We start from the raw sequence: 24531 nt of genomic DNA, 5'->3' as shown, positions 1-24531 counted from the left end.
TTATAGTGTTGGTACGATTAATCGGATTAGGGAAAATCGGAACTTGTTGGGGTATCGGAATCGGAAATATTTGTTCCTATTTTTCGATGCGAAAAACGAGTCTTTTAATTGTTGTTTCTTTTTAATTTTTTTATTGCTTCTACCAATGAAAACATGACAAATATTCATTAATTTTTAATTACCAGTAAAATAAAAATCTATAGATCAGCCGCTAGTATATTTTTCTGTTTGGGCAAATATATGAACATATTTATGTTTTCAAATTAAAAACAAAACAATTTTATCACTAAAATATTTAAATGGTTAAAAAGAATTGGATTCTGTGATTGTATCGGAATCGGGAATTTAGAGCAGAATCGGTAATTGTATCGGAATCGGGGAAATATTTGAATCGTTCCATCAGTAGTTATTATAAAATGATAATAAACCGAGAAAGCAACGTATTAATTAGCTCTATTTTATGCTAACTATTGAGCTTATCTTTTGCAATTAAAATTTGATTTAGTCGTAAATCAATGTGATCCATATAAATTTAATTAAGCATTTTTTTTTTACAATAGAAAATAAAAACGTAGTCAAAATCAGTCTATTACAAATAAATATTACTAAAGGCCAGATAAGTTACTGACTGACAAGAGAGTATCACATGTTTGTAGTCTAGATAATCGCTCAAAAATCGAAAATTAAACAAAATACTTATAAAAACCAACCCAATAAATGTTACCTTGATATTTATTGCGTGTTAGACATTTTTCATTTTGTTCTCACATAACACTCAACACTATTTCTGTATTTAAATAAACGCTTTAAAATAATTTAAAGCATACTAGCTGAGTTAATCTCTATGCACCTGTGTATTTGTTATATGTTGTTCAGTTTTAGCAACATTTTCATTTTGTTGTTTGCTGTAAAAACGGTCATTTCATTCACATTCTCATAATTTCTGGTGAATGAAGACGGTTAAAAGTATACTACTTCAGTAAAAATGAATACATTACAAACGGAAATGGGATCATGTCGTCTTTTCTATGCCGACAGTTTTACCGTTACACCCAGTATATTACGAACGCTGTAATCGCCGATTAGGTTAATACTTTTCATCCTCCTTCTGTAACATCTTCGTAGCAAAACAAGAGAGCTCAATGGAGGGAAACACATGAGGACACACTCGTTTGTGCGTACGCGTACACGTGTGTTCAACAAACGCGTACTCAATTGTTCAACAAACACGTACTCATTCGTTCAACAAACGCGTACACATGCGTTCAACAAACGCGTGCTCTATTGTTCAACAAACGCGTACAAGTGCGTTCAATAAACGCGTACACATTCGTTCAACAAACGCGTATACATCTGTTCAACAAACGCGTACACAATTGTTCAAGAAACGCGTACATGTGCGTTCAATAAACGCGTACTCATTCGTTCAAATAACGCGTACACCTGGGTTCAACAAACGCGTACTCAATTGTTCAACAAACACGTACACGTGCGTTCAACAAACGCGTACTCATTCTTTCAACAAACGCATACACGTGTGTTCATCAAACGCATACTCATTTGTTCAACAAACGCGTACACGTGTGTTCAACAAACGGATACTCAATTGTCCAACAAACGCGTAAACGTGTGTTCAACCAATGCGTACTCATTCGATCAACAAACGCGTACACTTGCGTTCAACAAACGCGTACACGTGTGTTCAACAAACGCGTACTCATTTGTCACACAAATGCGTACACGTGTGCTCAACAAACGTGTACTATTTCGTTCAACAAACGGGTACACGTGCGTTCAACAAACGCGTACTCAATTGTTCAACAAACGCGTAAATGTGCGTTCGACAAACGCGTACTCATTCGTTCAACAAATGCGTACACGTGTGTTCAACAAACGCGTACTCAATTGTTCAACAAACGCGTGCACGTGCGTTCAACAAACGCGTACTCAATTTTTCAAGAAACGCGTACACGTGCGTTCAAAAAACGCGTACAAGTGCGTTCAAAAAATGCGTACACGTCCTTTAACAAGCGCGTACTTATTCGTTCAACAAACGCGTACACTTGCGTTCAACAAACGCGTACACGTGTGTTTAACAAATGCGTACTTATTCATTCAACAAACGCGTACAGGTGTGTCCAATGAACGCGTACACGTTTTTTAACAAACGCGTACACCTGCGTTCAACAAACGATTACTCAATAGTTCAAAAAACGCGTACACCTGTGTTCAACAAATGCGTACTCATTCGTTCAACAAACGCGTACACGTGTGTTCAACAACCGCATACTCATTCGTTCAACAAACGCGTACACGTGCGTTAAACAAACACATACACGTATGTTCAACAAACGCGTACTCATTTGTCCAACAAACGTGTACACATGTGTTCAACAAACGCACACACGTGTGTTCAACAAACGCGTACACATGCGTTCAACAAACGCATACTCAATTGTTCAACAAACGCGTACACGTGCGATCAACAAACGCGTACTCATTCGTTCAACAAACGCGTACACGTGTGTTCGACAAACACGTACACGTGTGTTCAACAAACGCGTACTCATTCGTTCAACAACCGCGTACACGTGCGTTCAACAAACGCGTACACGTTTGTTCAATAAACGCGTACTCGTTAGTTCAAAAACGCGTACACGTGCGTTCAACAAACACATACTCAATAGTTCAATAAACGCGTACTCAATAGTTCAATAAACGCGTACATGTGTGTTCAACAAACGCGTACTTATTCGTTCAACAAACGCGTACTCTATTGTTCAACAAACGCGTACACGTGCGTTCATCAAACACGTACATGTGCGTCCAACAAACGCGTACACGTGTGTTCAATAAACGCGTACTTATTCGTTCAACAAGTTATTTCCTATTCTTTGTTTTTGCCTCATTTGCGACTGAAACTGGACACAACCCGTGTTGTTCCCGGACAACGTTAAACACGTACATATGTGTTTCATCCTTTTCCGGGAATCATCAGTGTGGAGGATAATTGGTCTGCCGGCCACACGAATGTGTGGATATCTATTTTCATCAGAACTATGAGGTGCTTTCAGTAAGTTTCCAACCCCGTTTCGTATGGACACTTTTATTGGTAGTATACACATAAAACTCTAGTCCCCTTCGAAGTAATCTCCTTCGGCTGCAATTCACTTGTTGTACCGTTCCAACAATTTCTGGAAGGCCCCATGTGTGAACGCGTCAATAACCTTCGTCACGGCCTCTTTCATCTCTTCTATTGTCTCATAACGACAGCCTGTAAGATTTTCCTTAAGCTTAGGGAATAACCAAAAGTCACCGGGAGCAAGGTCTGGACTATAGGGAGGATGAGGAACTCTCTTGATGCCCATCTTGGTCAAATAGTCTGTGGTCTCCTCTGAGCAGCCTTCGAACAAACTTCGCGCAAATGTTCCGCATTATTGATTCCTCGTGAATAATTGTGTGTACCGTTCTCACACTGATATCAAACTGTGCACTCATTGTTTCTATAGATACACAACAGTCCTTATCCATGAAGTCTTTTATTTAGCCAATCAAACTGACTTCCTAACTTCTCCAACACCTCTCATCATCCCTCACGGACTCCTTGCCTTCCTTGAATCTCTTATACCACTCAAAAGTGGCTTCCGGGCCTTGATAAGTGGTGATCACTGTGTAAAAAGAAAACAAAAAAAAAACTGATGCTTGATTCATGCAATATGGTCGAAAAACAGTCTGAATCATTTCATACGTTTCTGCGGCATTTTTCCAAGTCTAAAACATAATTTTATTGCATATCAAAAGTGTCCTCACGTCCAAATTGCATTTTTGAAATTCACAAGCTGTGACAACCGGGCTTTAGTAAGGAGTATTCCAATTTCTGCTGTAGCTGATCATTTGAACCTGAAATTATAAAAATTGGCCAGTCATCTCATAAGATGTCTAGCAATAACATACTGAATTTTCAAGAGTCTACCACAATTTTAAATACCTGTACAAAAAAGTCTGGAAACATATTGAAGGAGCTTGTATATCCGTTATCGTATTATTTGGATTCATCAGTGTAATGATAGCGCTGCTCTTTCGTTTCAGTAACTTTTATATAGACTCTTTCGTTCCGGTTTCGTGATCTAACTTTTGTATGCACTCACGCATGCGCATAGCAATTAATCAATAAAGCGGGGCGCCATTATTCAGTTCCCTTCTTACCAACCAAACACACGTGTTCCAATCTTATTCTTAGACATCCATGCACAACACAGCATGACAATCAGAACTGTCCTCATCTTGATTGTTATTTTCACAACGCTTGCGTCGATGTAACCTTCGACAAGATACACCTGAAGAAGGCCGGAGCTTGCATCGACCGAAACGTTGTGAAAATCACACTCAAGATGAGAACAGTTGTCCTATGAATCCAAATAATACGAATAACCAACCATCATCTGCAAAGTTCAGAAACGTGATTTCGTTTTATTGCAATTTTATCTGTACTGCTATTTGCGTTACACACAAAAAAACTATATTTATCCCGAATGGTATACGTTTATTTAGTGTGTGTTCTTCGATGCTTACCTTAACTTTAATCCTAACCCTAACCCTAAACTCAAATGTTTTCAATACATTTCCTGATGCAATTTGTATGTTCGTGTTCATATCACTCGCATCTTGTAATGATACCCGATATGTCAAACTTTGCTAATCTATTTGGTTTATCGTCTGTAGCAGCGATATCCTCTATCGCATCGCTCGTTCCAAATAAATGCGATAAAACTGTTTTTTTTTTTTTTGTTTGTTTTGTTTTGTTTTGGGTTTTTTTGTTTTTTTTTTTGGGGGGGGGGCTGGTAAAAGTCATCGGGTTGGGTTACGCCTAAAACTCTGTTCGAATTATGGCGCGATATCTTAGCAAATCTTATTAATCGACTCAAGAATACAGACATTTATAAAACTACAGAGGTTAAGACAACTTTAGTCATTCTAACCTTCCATTCCTACAATCCTTCGCAGTATTATTATTATTAGTAGTAGTAGCAGTAGTAGTAGTAGTAGTAGTAGTAGTATATTATTATTATCATTATTTTATTATTAGTAGTAGTAGTAATAGTAGTATCATTAATATTATTATCATAATTATTATCGTTATTATAATCATTATTTTTATTGTCCTCATTATTATTATCATTATTATATTTATAAAATTTCATAAACACCGGAAGAGGATTTATCCAAACATGGCGAGGCGGGTCCCACTGTTTTGTACCGTTGATAACAGGATGAAAATATGTTCAGATATGCATTAAACTTATATTTCTTGTCTGATGAGATGCCAACATTGAAGAGTTTTGAACAATATAAAGTTTAAAATTGTTTAGTTGATGTCGAAACAATTTGTAAACATTTGTAAAAATGCAAAATATGATGTAATCTTCTTTTCTTGTTGGTTTAGTTTTTGCTCGGTTACAGAAATGTTAACAATGTTGCTTAATATTTGAGTCATTTTACCTGGCTTTATTATTTTATTGATATATGTACATTGCCACTGGCCTATCTATATTTAAATATATTAAATCTTTGGGAAAATTTTTTTTCTAAAAATAATAATAATATATATATATATATATATATATATATATATATATATATATATATATATATATAAATGTGTGTATGTGTGTATATGTGTGTGCCTGTGTCTGTGTATATACATATATATATATATATATACATATATATATATATATAAAGAGAGAGAGAGAAGAGAGAGAGAGAGAGAAAGAAAAAGACAGAGAGAAAATAAAAAGGAACACACTGAGTTATGTGTTCATCAACGTTTCGTCTTTTTTTCGATACTTCCTCTGGATGAATGAGTCTGAAAATAAGACGAAACGTTGATGAACACATAACTCGGTTTGTTCCTTCTCATTTTCTCTATTTTGTCGGAATGTTATTTCCAATATTCTCATTCATATATATATATATATATATATATATATATATATATATATATATATATATATATATATACAGTTGTGCCCGATATTATTCATACCCCCCTTGAAAATTGAGTTTATTAGGTGTAACTTTTGTAAGAATTTATTGTTTACGTCCATATTGATACATATTCTTAATAAACCTCTTCTGATCATTTTCGTCATTTTAAAATCTCGGGATACTTGTAATAAAAGAAATATACAGCTATTTATAAAATCTGCAATGTTCAAAAATAATCATACCCCCTTATTTTTTCAGTATTAATCGAGTTTCTGACTGTTTGTTTTCTGTTTGATTCTTATTTTGAATGCTTTTATACAACCTTTGATTAATTTCATTTCGTTTTTTGCATTTTTCAGAAATTAAAATGATATCAACTGAAAACCAATAAAAGAATAAAAATTATTAGAATGGGGAAGAAAAAAAGAGCTTAGTAATGATCTTAGGACTAAAATTGTGAATTCACATAATGATGGTTTAGGTTACAAGTCAATTTTCAAGAAATTTGAGGTCCCTACAGCAACAGTACAGAGCATCATCAAAAAATTCCAGAGCCACCACACAACAAACAACTTGATTGGTAGAGGAAGAAAAAGGAAACTGTCTGCTAGAGCCACCAGGAATATTGTAAGAAGTGTTAATGCAAATCCAACCACCACTAATAAGGACATTTTAGAAAATCTGGAGTCTTCTGGCATAAAAATATCAAGGCAAACATTGCAAAGGACTCTGCATGAAAATGGTCTGAAAGGAAGAAGACCAAGAAGGACTCCATTGCACACCGGAAAACACCTTGCAGCACGTCTAAAGTTTGCTAGGACCCATGTGAATTCTCCAGAGTCCGTTTTCTCAAGTATTTTGTGGACTGACGAAACAAAAATTGAATTGTTTGGCCATATGGATGCTTCTTACGTTTGAAGGAAGAAAGGAGAAGCTTACAACCCAAAGAACACCATACCCACGGTGAAACATGGTGGTGGTAGCCTAATGTTTTGGGGCTCCTTTTCGGCTAGTGGTCCAGGTAGTTTGGTCAAGATAGATGGAACCATGAAGAAGGAGCAATATTTGGAGATACTCAAGAAAAACATTAGACAGGATGCGGAGAAGCTCCATTTAGGACCAAACTGGGTCCTTCAACAGGATAATGATCCAAAACATACTGCCAAAATAGTCAAGAAATGGTTTGAGGATAATCAAATTAATGTTTTGAAATGGCCTAGCCAGAGTCCCGACCTGAACCCTATCGAAAACCTCTGGCACATATTGAAAACTGAGGTTAAAAAGCGGAAACCTAGAAATTTGAGGGATTTGGAGAACTACTGCATTGAAGAATGGTCAAAAATCAGTGTTGATGCTTGTAAAAACCTTATTGATAAATATCCCAAACGGTTACAGGCAGTTATTAAGAATAAAGGGCATGCTATTGACTATTAGTAAGAGAGGTATGAATAATTTTGAACTAGTGCCATTATTGTTTTTCTTTGTATAATGTTTCAAACTTGCATAATTTATTTATTTGTTGAGTTTAAATTAAATGCTTATGCTTGATTTATTGTTTGAAATCCCTTTAATATTGTCTACCTTCTGGTTTGAGCAATATTCTTATAGAAATCTCAAAGATCCGAGGGGTATGAATAATATCGGGCACAAGTGTATATATATATATATATATATATATAAATTCACCTGCTTTCCTTTTTTTAAAAAAAGAAGGGAATCACCCGATTGTCGAGGACAAGATACCAGCAAACAAGGTCCACAGATCTCTCTCTCTCTCTCTCTCTCTCTCTCTATATATATATATATATATATATATATATATATATATATATATATATATATATATAAATTCACCTATCTTCCTTTTTTAAAAAAACGGATGGAATCACTCGATTGTCAAGGACAAAATGCAAGCAAGCAAGGTCCACAGATATATATATATATATATATATATATATATATATATATATATATATATACACTAGCATGGGTGCCTGGCGTTGCCCGGGTGTTTAGAGGTGTATGCTGAGCAAAAACAAAAAACAGGGTTAATTTTTTTAACTTTGACCCGTATTATGACCGCTTAACACTTATTGTTTTGAGCTCAAGTTATTAACTTAGATCTATGTCCAAGGAACCTATATCTAAAATTTCACGTGTGTAGACCCAAAATTGTCGGAGGAGTTTGGAAGAGTTCTTAAAGGTCAAATCGTTGAACTTGTACCCCTTAACAGCGAAGTTTCTGGCCGAAACCCAATCACAACGATTTTCCCAAATCTCAGTACCCTGTATATCAAATTTCACGTTCTAGACTTAAAATTGACAGAGTTATTGAGTAGGGAAATGCACACAGACACGTTCACTTTTATATATATATATATATATATATATATATATATATATAAATATAAAATGTATATAGCGATTAAGCTACACTGAATATTCCGCGTTTCATCCACACTGGGACTCTTCAGGCTTATGCGCCTAAGCCTGAAGAGTCCTAGAGTGGATGAAACGCGGAATATTCAGTGTAGCTTAATCGCCATATATACATTTTATAACTTACTAACTAGCTCTACCTACGTATTGAGCACTTATGAAGTAAATACTTAAAGTTTACGCATAAATCTATACTTTCGTATATTAATTTTATGTGAGTAAATTAAGTAGTTATATATATATATATATATATATATATATATATATATATATATATATATATATATATCCTTCTACCGCTCCAGAAGATATCTCACTACTGATGCAATTCTCTATCTATATAAAAGCCAAGTACGTCCAAGGATGGAATACTGTTGCCATATCTGGGCAGGAGCGGCCAAAAACAGCCTATCATGCCTTGACAGAGTACAAAATAGACTTCGTGGCTTAGTGGGGGATGCCCTTTTCTCTACCCTGCAACCTCTCTCCCACAGAAGAGACGTTGCGAGCCTATCCTTGTTTTATCGTTATTTTCATGGCAGGTGCTCGTCTGAACTCCAATCCCTGGTCCCCCCTCGACAATCTTTCACGAAAAACACCCGTCTAGCTGTGAAAAATTTCCCCCACTCTATATCTATTCCGTCTGCCTGCTTCCCTCCGGACTACAACTTGGGTGTCTTCAAGTCTAATGTTAACAAATTCCTAATGAACCGCCCTCCCTAATTAAACACTTCATCAAATCTCCACACTAACGTAATGTACTTGCAATAACCCTTATCACTGAGTGGCTTCCGGGCCTTGATAAGTGGTGATCACTGTATAAAAATATATATATATAAGCCTGACGAATCAAAATATATATATATAAGCCTGACGAATCCTATAGTTGGATGAAACGCAGAATATTCAGTGTAGCTTAATCGCCATATATATTTTATAAATTACTAACTAGCTCTACCTACGTATTGAGCACTTTTGAAGTAAATACTTCAAGTTTACGCATAAATCTATACTTTCATATATTAAATTTATGCGAATAAATGAAGTAGTTATATATATATATATATATATATATATATATATATATATATATATATATATATATATATATATATATATTGCAATCAATTTTGTGCATTGTATGTTGGTGTAGTTTTGCGTGATGGAATTTTTATAACATTTAACATTATTCGGTGTAATGTATTGAATTCACTTTTACGCATTTTAAGCAACGCCAAACGCTTACCAATACTGTTTTGACCTGGTTTTAAAAGTAAAGTAAAAATGACTTTTCCGCTTTGTTGTTTGGCTGAGATTCAAAGAAAACTCGTTGTTTGTTTGTTTGTTTGTTTGTTGTTGTTTTTTGTTTTTTGTTTTGTTTTGTTTTGTTTTTGTTTTTTTCTCATGGAAAAGAGGACAAGAAATCAAAGAGTTTCTTATAGTACTGAATATTTTAGAAGAGTTATGAATGTTTGTATTGTTTAGATTAATCGGACATTTCTTCTCATCTTAAATGCTGTCTGCGCCATTCTGTTTTCTGCCGAAACATGGCGACCTTTGATAGATTTAGTTAAAACTTAACGATAATAAGTTAGAAATTATACCCTTAGGGTTCCCTAAAAAATTAAATTAACTTTTATAATTAGTGTAAACTTACTTCCAAAAATTCGAAACCTTAAAGTATAGAGCTACCTCTCTTTTTTTTCCTGCCAAAGCATAGCGACGAGTACACCTGACGAAGGTCGGAGGTTACATCAATCGAAATGTTGTACAGATAACACCCAAGATGAGAACAAGCGTCCGATTAATCTTAGGAATACAAATTAAAGAGCGATAGAAACGGGTACGTATGTTATATATTGGTTGAAATTGGAATGGAGATGATATATTAAAACGTGTCTATTTACAAAAGATTGAGTGTTTGATTATCTTATCAGAGTTAATGTCGTTGTGTGTGCGATCGTCTAGTGGTCTTTCTATCACATATGTTCATATGCTGTTGAGTGTGAATATGTGTGTGACATGTAATGTATCTTCAACACACCTTCTGCCATTTCGTTGGTCCATCTGGAAATTCTCGTCTGGGAGGGAGACTTGATACCTGTTTTTGGGACGAAGATTTATTTCACTCCAAGACAAGAAATTGGTTCTATAGTTTTTTATTCACCTTCCAGTTTGAACGCAGAAGATTGGAAAGTGAATTTGGCCTGTGTTGTTTCTTCTCCTAGGTCTTATTTCTACCACGTAAGCGTTCGCCCCCCCCCCGCAGCGAAGAGGAGGAGACAACAGCGAAGCCGTCCGCTCTCTTCCAAGTCCCAACAAACTCTCCTCGATTCAGCTAACCTGATCACATGACTCGCACGCAATCAAATCAGCTGATCTTGACTTCCGGTCAACGTGTCTACACTATAACTCACACATCTCCCTCTCCCTCTCTCCCTCTCTCTTTCTCTCTCTCTCTCTCTCTCTCTCTCTCTCTCTCTCTCTATCCATTCTCTAACACGTATTCTTGGTTCGGTTGTGTATTTTTACGGCATATCAAACCTTTTCCGAGTTATTTAATGGCGATTTCAGAAACTCTGGAAAGAAGGTTCATGCTTCAAGTTCTTTAAATATTTATTCGTGGTGTTTGGTTTGTATTGTTTTGTTTTACGGTATATCAACGTTTTTCGTGTTATTTAATGCCGAATCCATTAATTTCGAAAAAAAAAAATCACGTAATGATTCACGTTGTTTATAGCTTAACATATTTTATCTTGATGATTTGTTTGATTGTTTTGTTTTACGACATTTTAAATGTTTTTGACTTCTAATAGGGTAGACATATATTTGCTGTGCACCGCGGTAAAATGTGGCACAAGGCCGGAAGGTGCAGAATAGGCGAGCACCCCTAAAGAAGGGACGCTCTCGACTTAACAAAAATTGCCTGGGCACTCCAGTCGGCATTCCCCGGTAGGGGCGCCTCGGGCGCCTCGGGCGAAAAGCAATTAACTTGCCTCCCCTTGGAAAGCCCGGTGGCAAGGCCTGGGAGGGTGGACCTACTAGGTAGTACCCAAGCGGTGTACCTCAGTCCGACAGGTGCTGGGCCGGATCTCGGCCCCTCACCTGTCGAGCTGAGTGTCAAGAACGAATTCTTGACGAGTACTGTACCCTGTCTCCCTGCAGCCGAAGTTGCTAGGAGACATATCCCATCAAACGAACTAATGGGGGGGTATGACACCAATGATTTCGACGATCGTTTTTATAACCAACTAATGATAAGCTTCCAAAGTTACTATAAAAATTGTTGAAACTTGGATTCAATCGGTTCGCCGTCGTCTCCGTCACGAACCTGCATTTGATTCTTCGCCGCCATCTTTGTTACTAGTAATTACTTAACACCCAAGATCGGAACTACACTGAATCTTGACCGCCATCTTTATTCAACATAATGTCTCAACACTTAACACGGCATATCAACCCTTTTCGGGTTATTTAATTCCGAATCCAGCCATATACACATATACACACGCATATACACAGAAATATATGTAGGAGCATACATATATACATACCCACCTACACACTCACACACGTACTCACACACATCCACCCACTAATATATCACGCACATATTGGTTAATTTTTTTTGTCTTTCCCAATCAAAACACGCATGCATACATGTACTTAATAATTCAAACATAAGTACACGCACACACACACACAAGTAAGATGGAGAATAGGTAGGAGATAATGTATACACACACACGCACACGCAATCACACACATACACATACATCCACACACATATATATATACATACATGTATGCACATACACACTCACATCCGCATACGTATGCAGGCACACACACATACATACACGCACATGCATATATATAGAGACATATGCAGGGGCTCACACATACGCATACATCCATATACACACATACACACACGAATGCATTTACCCACCCATATATATGCATACATATATATGTATATACACACACACATATACAGATGCGTATACATGTATATGCGTGTGTATATGTGTATATACCTGCGTGCGTGCGTATGCGTGTGTATATGCATATGTACATGTATGTATATGCATGTGTGTGTGATTGTGTGTGAGTGTGTGCTATACATGGAGAAAGAAAGTCATAAAAAAACATAAAAAACCTTCACCAAATGAACCAAAAGCCTCCTCTTTGAACTTAACTCTGACTGGACACTACCAACACTTACTGTTGGGGACAGAATATCTGAGACCACATCACTCTGAAAAACACATTTAGTATTAGCAGATGTAAAAATAACATTTCAAACTCTCATTTAAAAAAAAAAAAATTACGAAAATATCTGAAGAGAGCGAAACAAAGCTTGAAACGTGTTATAAAAATATTTTAAAATAAAAATATGATAAAAGGCTGAAAAAGCCACAATTGTTGATGGCTACATTCTGTTAAATATATATATATATATATATATATATATATATATATATATATATATATATATATATATATATACAGGGTGTCCACAAAGTCTGGCTACATTATGTAGCCAGACTTTGTGGAAGCATCCTGTAGATTATGTAGCCAGACTTTGTGGGCACCCTGTGTATATATATATATATATATATATATATATATATATATATATATATATATATATATATATACAAACACACACACATACACACACACACACGTGTGGGTGTATATATATATATATATATATATATATATATATATATATATATATATATATATATATATATATATATATATACAGGGTGCCCACAAAGTCTGGCTACATAATCTACAGGATGCTTCCACAAAGTCAAAGTCTGGCCACATAATGTAGCCAGACTTTGTAGACACCCTCTCTCTCTCTCTCTCTCTCTCTCTCTATATATATATATATATATATATATATATATATATATATATATATATATATATCCGTTTTCAAGTATATATAATCTCCGTTTTCAAATTAGATTAAATAAAGTAATGTATATTTTTATTTGTGTTTTTCTTTTTCAGAGTTTAAGAAGGCGTGGTCGCCATCAGATCCCGCGCGGCTCACACAAATACACAGCGTCCAGAAACATGTCACAGGTTGACCACGAAGGAAATATAATTCCCAAACGGAAACAGAGCGGCTCGTCATCCTCGCCGTCGTCGTCTACGGTGATGTGCGAACATTATTCGGCGTGGGGCACGTGGTCGCACTGTTCCCGCCGGTGCGAGCAGTACCGGACGAGAAGTTGCGTGGAACCGCGATACTGCGGAAACACAACCATCAAAGACAAACGCTTCTGCAAAAGAAGGAACAAACAGTGCAGTATTCTTTCATTTAAGGTACGGTTTTCATATTTCTAGTTACTTAGCTTCAGTTTTACTTGGGGGTTCACCACTTATCAAGGCCCAGAGGCTAGTTGAGGATAAGGGTTAAGTGTTAGGTAGATGGTGAGACGACATGATCAGTAATGGTGGAACTTGAGTTAGATCATTAAAGAGGACGGCTTAACAAGACTTGTTATAGTCACCTGGGAAGCAGCCACACGGTATTGTGTTCCATGGAGGTTTGGTATCTGTATGAAGCTGGAACAGTGATCATGCATATTAACTTACTCGAGCCCTTGTCTGTTGTCTACGTCATTACCAAGTTCGACTGGGTACACCTGAAGAAGGTCAGGAGTAACCTCGACCGTACGTTGCTAAAATAACACTCAAGATGAGAACAGTAGTCCGAAGAATTCAAATAATACGAATGTTCCAGTATATCTCAACTTCACACACACGCACACACACACACACACACACACACACGCACAGCACATATGCACACACACATACACACACATACCCCCACACATACATATGCACACACATACACACACATATGCGCACACATACACACGCATACACATGTGTGTGCACACATACACACACAGGCACATATGCACACACACATACACACACGCATATATGCACACACATACACGCACATACCTCCCACACATACATATGCACACATATGCACACACATACACACACATACAGATGTGTGTATGTGCGTGCACACATACACACATACATACGTACACATACACACATACACATACACACGCATTGTAAGTTCGCGTGCACTAAAGCATATACATATCTTACGCAACATTATTCGATATTAATAACGCGTGACTCACCGACGACAAACTGGTCTTTAGTTCGTTCTGAATATTAGACTTTCTTTTGGAGCTGACATTAAACGGAATGACTCAGCGAATCAAAATTTGGATACATTCCAATTAAAGCCATTTCGGTTGAAATGAGGGTGACATAATTAACCCAGTCCATAAGCAATTGATAGAAGATAATCCAACAGGTACCGTACTATCAGCCAAGCTCCAACCTCTGTCCCATCACCGCAATGTCGCATCCCTGTGCCTGTTTTTCAAATACTTTACTGGAGTATGCTCTGATGAACTCATATCACATATACCCCCTCCCATCTAAACGTATACATCCCTCCTCCGCTTTAATGCGACAAGTAGCAATATCCCACCTCTTCACTGTTGAGGTCCCTAGATGCTGGAAAGCCTTCTACTATAATAGTTTCTACCCTCGCACTGTTGAACATTGGAATCCCCTCCCCCCCCCTGTTTCCTGCTTTTCTGAATGCACCTACGTGCAGAAGTTTAAATGTAATGTGAACAAACATCATGCTGTTCAACTCCCTACAGTCTCTTGTTACATACAATCCCAAATAGTAGCCCTATACGTTTCAAGTGGCAAAATGGCTTGTTTTGGTGATGAAAAAAAAAGAAGAGTATCTAGCCCTAGTTATGTGCGTATCATCTGTGACCTCTGTAGCATATCGGTTAATTACCTACAGAGGTCACAAATAATACACACATAACTCAGGTTCTATTTTTTGTTTGTTTGCTCTAGTTTCCTTTTTTACGGCTCAAACCATACATAAGGGCCTACTATGATAGAGATATCCAGAGTAGGGATTTGGGCAGCAACTGTTTATTTACCTTACAATTATATTTTTTGCATATTGTTATGGCCAGGAAAACAGCGAGCATGTAGGGAATTCCAAATGCGATCGGTCTGATGAGAGAAGCCATTAGAGTATGAAACCAAGGGACCTCTATAGTGAAAGGGTGTAATTTTGCTGCTAGTCGGGTTGATCGGGTGTGTTTCTATTTAGCAGGAAGATGTTTCTGAATTTTTGAGATGAGGATTGGTTATTCGCATTATTTGGATTCATCAGACAACTGTTTATATCTTGAATGTGATTTTTACAACATTCCGGTCGATGTAACTCCCGAACCTCTTCGGGTGTATTTTGTAGAACTCGGGAATGTTTTTCCGCCAAACTCTGGAATCTCTCTCTTTTTTTTCTCTTTTTTTTTGTGAAATGTTTGGACTTCTGATGGGGGGTATGAGACCAATCATTTCGACAATCGTTTTTATAACCGCAAGTCATGGTGAGCAACCAATGAAATTTTGGATTCAATCAGTTCGCCGCCATCTTTGTTACTGGTAATTACACTCAGGATCTGCTCTGAACTGTACTGCTTTTACGCCGCCATCTCTGTTCAACATAATGTCTCAACATTTAACATTTTTTTGTCTAATTTGGGAAGATTCTTTTTTTTTTCTTTTTTTTTTTTTTTTGATCGATCTCGGAAATTTTTGTTTGTCAAACTTGGGAATTTGCGCTGAATTTTGAACGGCCCGCAAGGATGCGTAGCGCAGTAGCTAAAGTACCTGGTGCAAATCAGTCGTAATAGTTACACACTTTTAGGGGGGTTGAACGTTCAATTCTCCGCAAGGATCAGTGTCGCAGTGGTTAAAATATTCGGAAAAAAAAAAAATTCTCCTGAAATTTGAAAGTTCAATTTTCAGTGTGGGCGACCGAAAAATACAATTGCAAATTATTTAGACCTCTATCCTGTGATGGCTGACGGAACAAGAGCATGCTACCCCAGTGAAGTAAATAAACAGTTCCATTCAAAATTCTGTCCAAATTCTCGAGTTCGACAGAAACATTTCAGAGTTCGACAAGATATACCTGAAGAAGGTCGGAGGTTACATCAATCGAAACATTGTGAAAATCATACTCAAGATGAGAACAGTAGTCTGATGAATTGCAAGTGATACGGACGTGCAGTAAGTTTGTCGGGTTGCTCATGCATGGATAATGTTGTGCATGGTGCACCGACCACTAGTCTCAAGGGTGCAAAATAGAATCTCGCATTGCACAGGGTGGAACGATAAAGTTGTCGCCCTAAAGAAAACAACACTACAGCTTTATTTTAAAACTTTTATTGAAAAAAAAATCAATTCAGGTAACTTGATTATGTAGTAGAGCTGATATCTATTCACTGTAGCCGCCTTCAGCCTCAATCGCCACCTCGATAAAGGTCTTTAACTGGGAGCATGCCTTTTCCACAAGCGCCGGCAGGAGCTCAGCGAAGACTTACCAGGATGGCTTTGGTGTTTTGAGAGGTCATGTTGGTGATGTTCTCGATGTATGACCAAACGAAGTAGTCCAGGGGGTTCATGTCGAAGGAGGAGGTATGGCAGTGAGAGAAGGGTACAAAGCCGTAGCACTCCTTCTGAAGCCAAACCTGCTGAGGGTCTGCCAGCATCCACCTGACTGCACCAGATGATCACCACACTCTTCAGCACATGCAAGTACACTTTGGTGTTGACTTTCAAACCGACTTAAAAGATGTGAGGTGGCATGATGTGGCCCTCACTTGAAACCACACCAAAGATCATAACCGTGACCGGAAACTTCATTGAGCTCTGCCGGATTTGCATTTTGAGAGTGCTGGTATTGGTCCTGTTGTTATAACTTGAATCGGTAGAGCATGAGTTGTACAGCGGCGCATCTCCGATCTCGCTCGTTGAACATTGTGTCACTTTCAGACATGATAAAAGGCTCTTATTGCTATTAAGATTTGTACACAGCTAGCCAACAAGAAGATGGTCTGCAACAATAAAAAGAAAAGCAGTTTTCATCAAAAGGAAATGGAATCATGTCGTCTTTTCTAGGGCGATAGTTTTATCATTCCACCCTTTATACCAAGTCCCATCATTGCAATGTTTCAACCTTGCGCTTGTTTAGCAAGTTGTTTACCGGTAGATGTTACAAACAGCAGCAAAATCCCACTCCTTCACTCTAGAGGTCCCATCATCAATTTCATTTGCAAACGATATATATATATATATATATATATATATATATATATAGCGTTGCCTGTTTAAAACATATTGCGACGCTTATGCACTAATGTTACCGCATTATTTTTAAAAATAGTATTTTCAAGTTAAATTCAAGTTTCACAATATCTTTTTTTAATTAAATTGTTAGACGGAAGTACAGAATACTTACAAAACACCCCCCTCCCCATGTTTAAAATGGCTTTCAAAATAATAATGTTGTTATGTCATCACAGTAACATAAGTGCATAGGTACCCATATTGCTAGGCAGAGGTTTTAGTCGCATACTATTTAAGATACACCTAATATCCTACCTACTTACGATTTTCCTGAAAGAAGACCACATTTTTGATTTATGGAAGCACTAGCAGGGTGACCTGACGCTGCTTGGGATTTAAAGAGGATTAACAAACGTTCAACAATTTTCACGGCCCGTTGTTCTGTCATTGTTGCTAAGCGACGACATGGAAAAATGGCCTTACCGATGATAGATAAATTAAATAACGGTTGCTGCTATCGATTATCGGTAATTATCAGGGGTATTCTTAGACAAAACTTAACTAAGATCACTCCCAGACAGTAAACTTTAAAGAAAATCTGTTCAGCCGTTTCGGAGTCTATAACGAACAACTCACACACACAGACAAAGTTGCATTTATATAATTGTCGAAATAAACGTTGCCATATTTATCTTTAAAAATTAAACGAAAATAACTCTCATAGCTTGAAGGGGAAATAATTTTCATAACTTAAATACATAAAGTTACTTCCGGGTAATGTTTTGCGGAACTATCTGCGAATTAACAACGGGCCGTGAAAATTGTGGAACGTTTGTTAATCCTCTTTAAATCCCAAGCAGCGTCGGGTCACCCTGCTAGTGCTTCCATGAATCGTAAGAAGGTAGGATATTAGGTGTATCTTAAATAGTATGGGTACCTATGCACTTATGTTACCGTGCTGAGATAACAACGTTATTGTTACTTCCAGGTAATGTTTTGCGGAACTATCTGCGAATTAACTAATCCATATACAGATAAGATATACAGAAGGTAATGCATTAATTCGATGTCTACATCCAGAAAGTCAAAAGAGCTTGTTCGTTGGCTAGATGAACAAACTCACAAATTTGTATGTTTTTGTTAATACATTTTTTCTACTCTATTCATGCGTTCCGTTTTCCATATAACCCTTTTAATCATAATTGAAAATACATAAAATTAAATACGAAATTAAAAAAAAAACAAATAAACCAACTTCATATAATATTTCTAAATAGAACAGTAAAAGCAATTCTATTACAGCAAACAATTAATTACACGGAGCTAATTATTAAAAACGATTTTCTTTGATGTAAAAGAGGTTACTTCTTGAATGCAGATGTCCTTTGAATATAGAAATCAGGCTGGAATAAACGTATATACATTCTGTTTTCAGTGTGAAAATTAATTTGTGATCTATTGTAAATTGTGAACAAACAAACAGACCTTATTGAAATAGTGCAGCAAGCAAGTATTGCATCAGCATATCATCTGAATCTTAGTTTGTTAAGCATTATTCATCATCATCATCATGATTTTTGTTGGCATTCGTTTCCTCAATATCTTTCTATTAGGATTTTTTTCTAGAAGGATAATGGGTACTTACGGGAGTGCTCACGTGAAGGTTGCCAACATTCCTAAGTGAAAGTGATATATATATATATATATATATATATATATATATATATAGAGAGAGAGAGAGAGAGAGAGAAAGAGAGAGAGAAAGAGAGAGAGAAAGAGAAAGAGAGAGAGAGAGGGGGTCATTTCTTTGTTTATTTTGCCTGCAATACCTTTTGGGAAATTGTGTTGTCTTAATGCTCATTCGGAATAAATTTAGGAAGCGACACACACACACACACACACACACACACACACACACACATATATATATATATATATATATATATATATATATATATATATATATATATATATAGCCATTCACATACAGTACTGTTTCGCTGTTTCACAGCTCATCAGTGCGGCTAGACAAGCAACTACCTCAAGCCAGGATCGAAACCCGATCGCTCAAACGTCTAACCGTTGTGCTATACGTCTGCTGCTATGTGGGCAGTGAATTAAAAATGTTTTGACATTGTCTAAATACCTAAGCTCAATTTGTTTACACAAAGAGCATCGCTTCATACGCTAATGGTAATTTGTATATCACTTCCCAATATGCTCAACCCAAGATAGGGAGCATGATAGTCATCCACATACAGTACTAAAGGTATTCAAGAGTGATAACTAAAGAATTTAACTAGGTTATTAAGAGTGCTCAATAAATGAAAAGAAAGGTCTATTTTTATTATATAAACAAATTTACATGGTCGCGAAAAGCAACAATTTATAAAGTTGCCTGACGAGGACTTCTGCCTTAATCCGAACATTTGTCGGAAGCATTAACATATATATATATATATATATATATATATATATATATATATATATATATATATATATATATATATATATATTTAAATAAGGGAGTAGTCACCAACAATGTGTATTTTTTAACATTATTTTATTATTCCGTGTCTTGGTTTTTCATTGAGAATTATGTTTGGATCATTGTAATAATGTTTTTAAGCCATTGAAATCGTTTTTACGCGCGTTTCAGACGGTCTGTGATGCGTCCTCGTCAGAAATTATTTTCAAATGTGTTGGAGATGTAAAAATGGCGATATTCGTAGTTAATTTGAAGTTTTTCCAAGGGGTGGAGGCTTGTAAGTGTTTATTATTCACAGACCGTCAGAAACGCGCGTAAAAACGATTTCAATGACTTAAAAACATTATTACAATGATCCAAACATAATTCTCAATGAAAAACCAAGACACGGAATAATAAAATAATGTTAAAAAATACACATTGTTGGTGACTACTCCCTTATTTAAATATATCTTTCTTTCGTTGGAATTTCTTTACCCATTATGTATATATATATATATATATATATATATATATATATATATATATATATATATATATATATATATATATATATATATATATATATATATATATATATCGCGGGGGGGAGGGCGCGGGACACAGGCAGGTAAGTTGTTGAATTAAACGTTTCTTTATCCGTGTTTCTTTTTCTGTTTTGTTTTAGGTGATAACCCCTTTGCGGCGCGCGAAAGAAGTACAGCAGATAATCACGAACGCCTTCTACAACAAGTGGACCGCGTGGTCGCCATGTTCGCGCGACTGTAAGCAGAAACGGAAGCGCCAGTGCCGCTCCCGCTGGAAGAACGTGTGCGGTGAGAGTTACATCCAGCAGACGCGCAAGTGCCGCCCTCTCACGGGTACCTGCGAAAAAAAATACACGCTCTCGGTGTTAGTCGCCGATGAGCCGGCCGAGACGAAGAAAGGATCCACTAACAACAAGAATAACAAAAAAGGTAAAGAAACAAGGCAACACATTTTATTTTCATATTATTTGGATTTCCTCTCTACTGTTCTCATTTTCAGTGTTATTTTCACAAGATTTCGGCCGATGTAACCTCTAACCTTCTTCAGGTGTATCTTTTGAGATATGAATTGATAATTTGTTTTATTTGGATTCTTCGGACTACTGTTCACATATTGAGTATCATTTTCACAATGTTTCGGCGAATGTAAACTCCGACATTCTTCAGGTGTATCTTGCCGAACTCGGGAATCTTTCTATCTAATGGAATCTCGTCTGGAGCTCTTTATTTAATCCACAGTAGTAGTATGCTCTCGTCCCGTAAGGGATTACTTGGTAGAAATCCTAAGTAATTTACAAGTGTATGTTAAGTATCGCCCACGCTGACGTTTGACCGTTCAACCACAAGAGAAGTGTAACTTTTACAACTGATTTGTACCGGGTAGTTTAGATACTATGCTACAGATCCTTGCAGGCCGTTCGAAATTCCATGCAGATTCTCAAGTTCGACAGTAACGTTCGGGCTTTCTTCATGTGTATTTTATCTAATTGGGTGTTAGGACGATACAAAAGTATAATGCAAGCGGAGTAATTCTTTACTTCTTTGGACAAAGTTGCCTCCCCTTTGTCCGAGTCCTAGACTTTAAACTCTTGCAACTTCTCGCGAGATCAACGACCGGAAGTAGAGAGTGGAAGGAAAACAAAGAGATTTCAAAATGGAGAAATGAGCATCGTTCCCGTTCGTTCCTGTTATCATACTTGGACTTCTAAGCTTTCATCTATTATGTTTGAATTGTCGTTACATCTGTGTGTGTGTGTGTGTGTGTGTGTGTGTGTGTGTGTGTGTGTGTGTGTGTGTGTGTGTGTGTGTGTGTGTTCATAATAAACGTATATTTTTATGCAACAGCGATTGATTTTCTTATTTGTTCATAATTATTCCATTCCTTCACCATATGATGCAACCATACCTACAAAAAGCCCGGACAACATGCGCTAAGATATTTTACGTTATATTGATCCTAACGCATCCAACTATATAACATTGGGGATCTTTTTTGTCGAACTCGGGACCCACAAGGACCCATGCCGCAGTGAATAAAGTACTTGGCAAAATTCAGTTCTTTTGGCGGGAATTATTCAAACTACTATTCACATCTTGAGTTGAAGTTCTGTTCTATTTTTTTTTTTTTTTTTTGTAACTTAGATTACAACGTTTCACAACGTGTCGGTAGATGTAGCTTTCGACTTTCTTCATGTGTATCTTGTCGAACTCTGATATCTTTCTGGAAGCTTTTTATCGGATTCGCACGGAATTTTGAACGGAACGCTTTATTTAATGCACAAGGGTAGCATGGACTGGTTCCGTCAGCTATGATTGGGTAGAATGTCTAGGTAATTCACAATTGTATTTTGTTTGGTGCCCGTACTAAGGATTGAACCTACTTGTACTGTAATTATCATGCTAATTTTGTGATGCAAAAAATAATTATGGTTGCTATTGGTACTCGGATGTTTTGTGGTGTCGCAAAACGGTTGGACAAAACTGTAGATATGAAGGAAAAGAAATAGTGCAATATAGCACGGCCGACTACATGCAAGTGCATGCGAAATGACGTCATCAGTAAAGAAAAAAAAAGACTATAAAATGAAGAGGACGATCTCGGGAGAGTGGTGAATAACGTTCGAAATCTCGTGACCGTACCTCCGACCAATTTTTGTTGAGCTGGAGACCCGGTCTGAACTACAATCCGAGGATCCGAACCGGACCATCCGTCCAGCTGAAGGGCGCCGGGAGGTTTGCGCTGCCACTCCAGGCGCCCAACCGAAGTTTAACCGATTTGCTGCGGTTTATCTTGACCTCGTGATTCTGTCGTACCGAGCGAGCGCCTCCGACACGATCTTGGTGTCTCTGAAGCTCGACCCAAAGACCGTGACGTCATCGGTGAATGCGGATACCTTGGCGACCGAGCCGCCTGGATGAGCCGTTCCGCGCAGGGCCAAATTTGCCTCTTCATATCTCAGCAGAGCCAGGGTGTAAAGCACTACACTATTATCTTAGCCAAAAAAGAAAAAAGGCTTTTTTTCTTTTTTAGCCTTTCTATTTAATACAACTTTGTTATATATGGGCCGTGGAATTGCATTCGTTTGCAAAAGATCTAGCTAATTTGCATATTCTTTTAAATATTCATTTTAATTAACTCCATATTAGTTTTTTCGGTTTTCTCATGGGATGATCATCCTTAGTTAACTATTACGTGTAATTATATTCATGCAGATATTCTACATGATTTATACTTGCGTAATATTTGCGTACAACGTTATAGTAAACACAAACCTCTTTCTATATATATTTATGTATGCGTATATATACATATATATATGTGTGTGCGTGTATGTGTGTGTGTGTATGTTTTAAAAATGCTGCCTATGAAACTCCTCTGTTAGTTTTTGGTCCACAGACACGAAACTTAATATATAGGATATGTGAACCCATACGAAACTTTATATTTGGGTTTTAGCCAGGGAAAATCGGTGATGCATTTTGAGGGTTCTGGCAATGCTCCTTTCGTCATAACTTAGATTGAGTTGTACAGCGGTGCATCCCTGATCTCGCTCGTTGAAAATTGTGTCGCTTTCAGACATGATAGAAGGCCTCTCTATCTCTTGCCTACTAGTAGACGATCTGCAACAACAACAACAAAAAGGGTCATGTCTTTTCTAGGGTTGACAATTTTATCGTTCCACCCTGTATTAAAGATTTTTTTTTTAACGCAAATAGATCACCAATGGTTAGATAAAGCAAAATAGATTTCTTTTGGATTAGTTCCTTTAATTGTATTACCTTTGAAATAATTGATGTCCGTAATAGTAATGATTGCTATATATTGTTATGTAATAGCTGCATTATACTCATGTCTTGACTTTCTTTGCTTGGCAGGGGTTTCCAATTGCACGGCGGAACTGTCAATGCCAGACAAGTGTGGAACGCGACCGTCAGGTTCACAAAGAAACTATCGGATAGTGGGAGGTGACGAAGTACGAAGATACAGCTGGCCATGGCAGGTGCGAGAAAACAATACCACATACAAGCACTCATACACACAAAATTATATATATATATATATATATATATATATATATATATATATATATATATATATATATATATATATATATATATGAAATAAAATGGAGGTAGAAGGACCTGAATACTCAACGTTTCGCCCGATTTATGCGGGCTTCTTCAAGAGGGATGGTCATTGACGAGAGAGTCGGAGGATGGATTGGGGCTATATATAATGATGTGGGGAGGAGCAACGTGTTTTCCTTATGTAAATTAGATGTCATATATACATATATATATACATTTTATGAGAGAAAATAAATTAGAGTAAACTAGTGTGGTGGATTACGTCTAAAA

At 36.9% G+C, this 24531-nt stretch overlaps 1 protein-coding gene across 1 annotated transcript in view; it reads left to right on the top strand.

Annotated features, from left to right (window-relative positions):
* LOC145265566 (uncharacterized) overlaps positions 1–24531 on the top strand; it is a 229050-nt gene that overhangs the window by 200355 nt on the left and 4164 nt on the right. Inside the window, exons 2-4 of the mRNA XM_080121540.1 lie at positions 13459–13776; positions 20814–21102; positions 24049–24173. Coding sequence (XP_079977666.1) covers positions 13459–13776; positions 20814–21102; positions 24049–24173 — 732 coding nt within the window. The remainder of the gene's footprint in view (positions 1–13458; positions 13777–20813; positions 21103–24048; positions 24174–24531) is intronic.

The sequence above is a fragment of the Euprymna scolopes genome, chromosome 40 (assembly GCF_053919585.1).
Source record: "Euprymna scolopes isolate OS-2025 chromosome 40, ASM5391958v1, whole genome shotgun sequence".
In the NCBI taxonomy this organism is placed as follows: domain Eukaryota; kingdom Metazoa; phylum Mollusca; class Cephalopoda; order Sepiida; family Sepiolidae; genus Euprymna; species Euprymna scolopes.
Note: the sequence above shows the minus strand (reverse complement) of the source record. Positions and strands in the feature narration are given on the sequence as shown.